Source organism: Salvelinus alpinus, chromosome 26 (genome assembly GCF_045679555.1).
Source record: "Salvelinus alpinus chromosome 26, SLU_Salpinus.1, whole genome shotgun sequence".
Taxonomy (NCBI): Eukaryota; Metazoa; Chordata; class Actinopteri; order Salmoniformes; family Salmonidae; genus Salvelinus; species Salvelinus alpinus.
This window is the reverse complement of record NC_092111.1, coordinates 31267391-31273861: the sequence shown is the minus strand read 5'-3', so window position 1 is coordinate 31273861 and position 6471 is coordinate 31267391. Positions and strand designations below refer to the sequence as shown.

At 40.6% G+C, this 6471-nt stretch overlaps 1 protein-coding gene across 1 annotated transcript; it reads right to left on the bottom strand.

Moving 5' to 3' along the window:
• Positions 1-1069: 1069 nt before the first annotated feature.
• sem1 (SEM1 26S proteasome subunit) lies at positions 1070-5718 on the bottom strand. Its single transcript, XM_071368777.1, has 3 exons — positions 5496-5718; positions 4954-5047; positions 1070-1319 (listed from the first exon to the last, which is right to left on the bottom strand). Exons 1-3 carry the CDS (start codon positions 5569-5571, stop codon positions 1274-1276), a joined length of 216 nt encoding a protein of 71 aa, XP_071224878.1. The 5' UTR covers positions 5572-5718; the 3' UTR covers positions 1070-1273.
• Between the last annotated feature and the right edge of the window lie 753 nt (positions 5719-6471).

Genomic DNA, 6471 nt, shown 5'->3' with positions numbered 1-6471 from the left:
AGATGAGATAAATCAACCCATTTTGTTTTGAACAGGAAATCAGGACTGTATCTAATAATACAACCATAATCAATAATATGTAGAGAAACACTGGAAAACAGTACGTGTAGAAAACTTTCCTAATTGCTATTCTAACAAGCTATCGCAGGTCTACCAGCAACATATAAAGAGCAGAGGGAGCAACACTGGAGAAGAGGAAGCATCTCTTCTCTTCTACAGCATGCTGGCAGGCAGGTTTTACTGGCATCCATTTCTTCTCATTAAGACTGTGGGACTAAGAGTCCACAAATGCAGCGAAATCATTTTGCCGGGGCGAGTGTGGCTGGACTAAATTGGCCTCCGGTTCAGTGAGGGGGTCCCTGCTGTGTGGAGCCGGAAAAGCAGGGCCTGGTCGGGAGTAGGGCAGGCCCAGGCAGGGCCCCCCATGCTGAGACCACCTCCCTGCCCCTGACAAACACGGCAGTGGATAATCTCTCCTTCAGACTGAGACCCAGCCCCAACGCCATGAGCTCAGAGGGAATGTAGACAGCAGAGGGGAACACGCATCCCTGTGTGTGGATCATCCTCCACACACCCACCCACACACAATTTATGCACACATCTCGCTGCGTGTGTGTGTGTGTTTCTCTCCACCCACTTCTGAATGACACACACCTGTTCATTGAATGGTTTAATATTGGAGAGTGACCATGTGAAAAATGGGTGGTAGTTTTCAAACTAAGAGCATTACAATGGAAAAATGTGCAGTGCAGCACTTGACTCTTTACTAACATCATGCAACATTCATATTGTGGATTAAAATAGATGGAGTGTGTCACACAGGCCAATAATTACTGGACCATTAAAACGTAGGTTAAGTGTTGTGCAGGCAGTAAAGCTACATTTTAAATCAATGGCTCTAACAAAAAGTGGTATTTAAATGGATGTTAAACCAAAGCCCTGGACCAAAGTGGTCTTTATAGTAAAAACATAACACTGTAAAATATGGATTTATATTAAAGCAGTAACTGACCAGCTGATTATATATAAAGAGATGGAAAATGTGCATAAATAAGAGTATGTGAACGGGTACTTGAACAGAACCATCTTTAATGTATACATAACTCTGAGGGGGGAATTTACTCGTGAAACACTTTACTCGTGCTAAGGTTTCGTACAAAAATGTGTGCGCGTTTAGCAAGTTAAACATCCTCCATTTTAAGTATGATGTTATAAATATTAAAAACATCAAGTCCATCCCTATCCAATCTCAACAGCCGTGTGGACTCGGCGGCTACTGCGACGTCTCCATCTTGTACCCATGTTTCTCCAGCTCCGCTCTGCAGAGAGAAAAAAAAGGATCAGTCAATCGAGGTGATTACAAGGGTTATGTCCCAAATGGTCCACTATTCCCCATTTAGTGCACTACTTTTAACCAGAACCATATGGGCCCTGATCAAAAGTAGGGAAAGGGATGCCATTTGGAACACATCTAAGCAGTGCCGGAGGTTAAAGTACAAGTGGCCATCTATGTTGATTAAGAAAAGAGTTCTTATTATACGACTGAAGAAATACAACGCAGTCAGCTACGGCATACTTGTACTAGGTTATGGACTTATAACATAATCATATATGAGGTCTTCTATAAATGTCTTAATAGTAGCCATAAAAGGTTTGAATAAAACAATGCAATATAATTGTCTGAAGTAGCTTACACTCAAAAATGAAAACAGACTGGCCACTTCAAGTCAATACAACAGTTGATTATTCAACAAGAGTAGCATAAACATGTCCATAAATAAAAACACATATTGCTGACAATTACTCAAGAAGCACACATTGTAGACTGTTCGTATTATTCAAAGCCTGCATAATCATTAACAAATGACACGCAATTATGCTGACAAATGTCACCCTATGTAAGAAAAGAGACACCACGAAGATGAACAGCTGGAAGCAGGAGCCTTCATCAGGCCTATCCAGACAACAGAATGCCTCATCCACCAGAAAATATGCATTCTCGTAACTCTGTTGGTGAACTCTGAAACATGTCACGAAAGCATCAGAGGTTCTTTTGAAATCGGAACAACTTCTACCAATGAGATTTAAGCTTGAATTTAGCTAGACGAATAAGATGGCTAACATTGCTAATAATAATTATTATTATTAGTAGTATTCAGTTGGCTTGCTTACTTTGACAGTATGTCAAACAATAGATTGGATGGATCAAATTAAGTAGGCTACATCATCAAGGTTGTAAATGGTTGTGTTTTACCATCTTCTTGGTAAAAAAGGTGAAAGCTCAGTGATGAAACGTCACAACTCGTGAATCATCATTCTGGTTTGAGTTTCCCCACTTAGAACTCTGATTTAGGAGGGTCATTTATAGAGGTTAGGCTATTTCCGACTCGGGAAGTCGGATTTCTACGAGAGTGTCCGATTGAATCCTCCTGGTACGTTCGGATGCTATCAACTCAAGAATCAGATCACCAATCATGAAGCATTGATAAAAAGACAAGATGAAAAACACATTTTGGTGGTGAAATTTCACTCCCTTATGTCATAAATTACATTTTACCAAGTCTTATGTAATTCTTTATGTTCTGAATCATTCAATGGGGTCTTTCTCTAACATATCATTAACATTATATCCTAAACGTCAGATTTCGTAAACTAATAGATCAGATAATAAACACTGAGCTCGGTTGACATAGCGGTGCAGGTTTCTCGTAACAACTTTTGAGGATTTCACATTTTGTGGCCGTCCATGTCAAAGTTGTTACCGCGGGTCGCAAAAAGCAGAATTAGCATGAAATGAGCTGAATTAAATGTAAAAGGCTTTGAGAATAAAAAGCTTGGTATACGCTCTGTGCTCCATTGACATTTCAGAGATATGCTTGTTTTTGTGAGAAATCTTAGAAAAATAACAGGAATTTCAAATTAGAAAAGCATGTGCTAATATGAAAATACGTCATGTCTCAAAATCAAAATCTATCTTACCTCTATATTGTTTTATGTCCCGCCGATTCGATAAGAAATATAACAAGTTCAATAGGAAAGTGAGCCTGTCAGGTAGCCAGCAGCCTTAATTTTTGCACAGAATCCAGTTTCCAGGGTTTTTACCACTTTTTTTCTCTGGCCTTCATTGATTTAGTCACCCTAATTCTGACCATCGTACAAGGGTAAAAACTCCAATAACTTTTGAACGGATTACGATAGTGATGATTTTTAAAGGTGTAGATCAGTGGTTGATCTTCAAGGCATTCCTAGTCGACCAACAAACATTTCTGTAGAAAAGTCAAAGGCTTGCACTCCTTTTTTGTTTTTTCCTCTGTTGGCGGTAAGTGAAGTTGATTCAGAAGCCCTGCGCACCGGGTAGGGAAAGTGTTCTATTTTGGAAACATAATCTGCATGAGAAAAATTTTAATAAATAACTGCCTGCCCAATGGACCAGGAGAGCTGTGGCTAAATCGAATTCACCTACTGCGCTGGCCAATCGGATAGCTCAAATCACCGTTCCTACAGCTTCCACAACCATGGCTACAGAAGTTTGATACTAGCCTAAGTGAGATTTCCTAACTTTTAAAACCATGACCAGAAAGACTGTCAATGAATACCGCAAAGAGCTGCTGTTTCTATGAGTGAGTTCAAGTTAAAAGCACTGTCATTGTTTTTGTTCAACACTATTACAAAGCATTAAATGCACTTCTCCCTACTTCCACTCGCGCTGCAGCTGCAATGAATGAGTAGCCAAGTGTATCGATAGCCCTGCGTTTTTATAAATATTAACAGCTTGACGTGTTCATTTTAATATGGAGGAATATTTCCCTTTCTCTGGTCATAGGAACAATATGAATTTGTGCCTGAGGCAGATTCGGTGCGACTAGAATTCCACCATCAGGTGGAAGATAGTGTCCCCTCTCTCTGGTCAGTCTCACTGGAGGAAAGGAAGGAGAGAGCAGGGACTGTGAAAGGCACTACTAATGCAGTGCTCAAAACAAGTGAGAACTCGGAAATCTTCGACTTCCAAGTGTTAAAAACAACTGGGAAGTCAAATAAAAATTTGATCAGACTGGGATCCAATTCAGAATTCCAAGTTGGAAACTCTGGCATCTTTGTAGAGCTTGCGAGTTCCCAGTTGTCTTGAAAGCACCATGACCATCAGATGAAGGTACCATCAGCACAGTAAAATAAAAAAGCTAATTTGAAAATTACTTCAATTTAGTCTCAGCTGTGCCTCGGAAGTGATACACCAACTGATCTATTTTGTTATCAACGCTCGAGTTTTGAAATATAATATGGTCTGAGAAGAACAATATTGGCAGGCCAGGCATATAGCCAATATGCTGTGATAATGTATTAGGCCTACTGCACAAACCTCATTCCTACAGAACTGTTATTAGGTTATACTGAAGACGTTTTAACATTTAGACCAATCGATTGGTCAAAAGACCAGACGACTCTTGGTAAGCCAAGATTTTTTAAAGTTTTGGACCGCCCTACTGGAGTCTGACCATTTTAAGGGCAGGGAGCTCGGCCCCAGTGATGTACTGGGCTGTACGTACTACCCTCTGTAGCAGTTGCCATACCATGCTGTGATACAGACAGTCAAGATCCTCTCAATGGTGCAGGGTTTGGACCATTTGTTTTCTTAGAGGATTATCTACACAATTAACATTATTTTACCCATTGGTCAAAACATGCATTTTTGATTGGACACCCTACAACTACCAAGTACTCTCCTCTCCTCAGAGACTCTCCATCTAAAGCCTGATGAAATCTGCTGTGGCTAAACATTTAGCATAACCATTATTACTGTTTAGTTACCATTGCCATATCATGTCAAATCATATAGGCCTACTCAAAAATCAAAGCATCACGTCCCTTAAACGGAGTGGTACTTCTCATTTCTAGGGATGAGATGCTGAGTGGGGTACAATGATTTGTCATAAGTAAAATGTGGGAGGTGGCTACCTTAGTTGATTAGAGAAGTCGTCCTCTACATTGTCATCATCCCAGTTGTCTTCCCACACGTGGGCATCTTCATCCTCATCCAACCCAGTCCAATCTGAACACATAAATACAATTATGAGAATTACAAATTATAAACGTTAGTTGACAAGCAACTACCGAACAAGTAACTCTTACTCAACTAGTTACTACGCTAGCTAGTTGGATAGCTAACGTAGCAAGCTAACTAACATTAAAGTCAATTAACTGGCTTTTATATGTTGTGTGTTGTTTACATTATAGTTGACCTTAGTTGGCTAACGTTTAACTAGGTAAAGTTGTCGCCAGTACAATCGCTAATTCGCTATCAGTGAACATAGATATCTAACTAGCTGGTTAGCTGCTAGCACACTAGCTAGTTACATTTTTATTCAATGACGTTAGCATAACTAGCTAGCTTGCTAGCCGAGTCACTGTTGGGCCCAGTCTGAAAAGTTATCGCTAAATAAGACAATTCAGTGAAAACGGGTTAACATTAGTAACATATTGAACTAGAATTAATTTACCCTCGGCTGGGAATTCTTCAAACTCATCGTCCTCCTCTAATAATCCCAAATCTACCGTCTGTTTCTTGTCAGACATGTTAACTGCCTTTTCGTTGCGCGGGTCTATCGTGAACAAATGGACTTCCAGCGAGAGGGTTTATGGGATAGTGGAGGTTCGAGAGAAGGCTGGTGCTCATGGGCAGAGAGTGCTCTGCCAACAGAATCCCATGTCACACGATGCTCCTGATTCTGCACGAAGGTAAATAATTTAAATCAGCATACTGTATGTTGATGTGTAGCTATGTTGAGTTATTTTTCGTGTCTGTTTTTTCCATAGGCTAAAATAGGCAATGTTTTATTTATTTAGATTTTCACATACACCGGATAGTTGCAGTGAAATGTGTTGTTTGTTTTACAGGGTCAGCCATAGTAGTACTGCACCTCTGGGATAAAATAGGGTTTAAGTGCTCAAATCAAATCAGGTTATTGGTCGCGTACACAGATTTGCAGATGTTATCGCTGGTGTTTATATCTCCAACAGTGCAGGAATAATATCTAGAAAACAATACACACATAATCCAAAGGTAAAAATAAAGAAATAAAAAATATCAGCACATTGACAGATTTTTCACCTTGTCGGCTCGGGTATTCCAACCAGCGACCTTTCCTCACCTACAAAGCCCTCCACAACCAACCACGCACCTACCTCTCTGACCTTCTCCCAGCCAATCCCCCCTCCTGCTCCCTCCGCTTCAACTCTGCTGGTCTCCTTGTCACTCCCCCATTCCGCCTCTCCACCGTGGGTGCCCGGGCCTTCAGCTGCTCTGCCACCAGGCAACCGGAATGCACTCCCCCCACACATGCAAATGCATTCATTTAATTCAAAAACTTCCTAAAAACACACCTCTTCAAGGATGCCTATAATCTATAGACTATGGTCTATGGTTGACTGTCCTATCCCCCCGTCTGTGCCTTCTCAGTATACTGTACATACAGT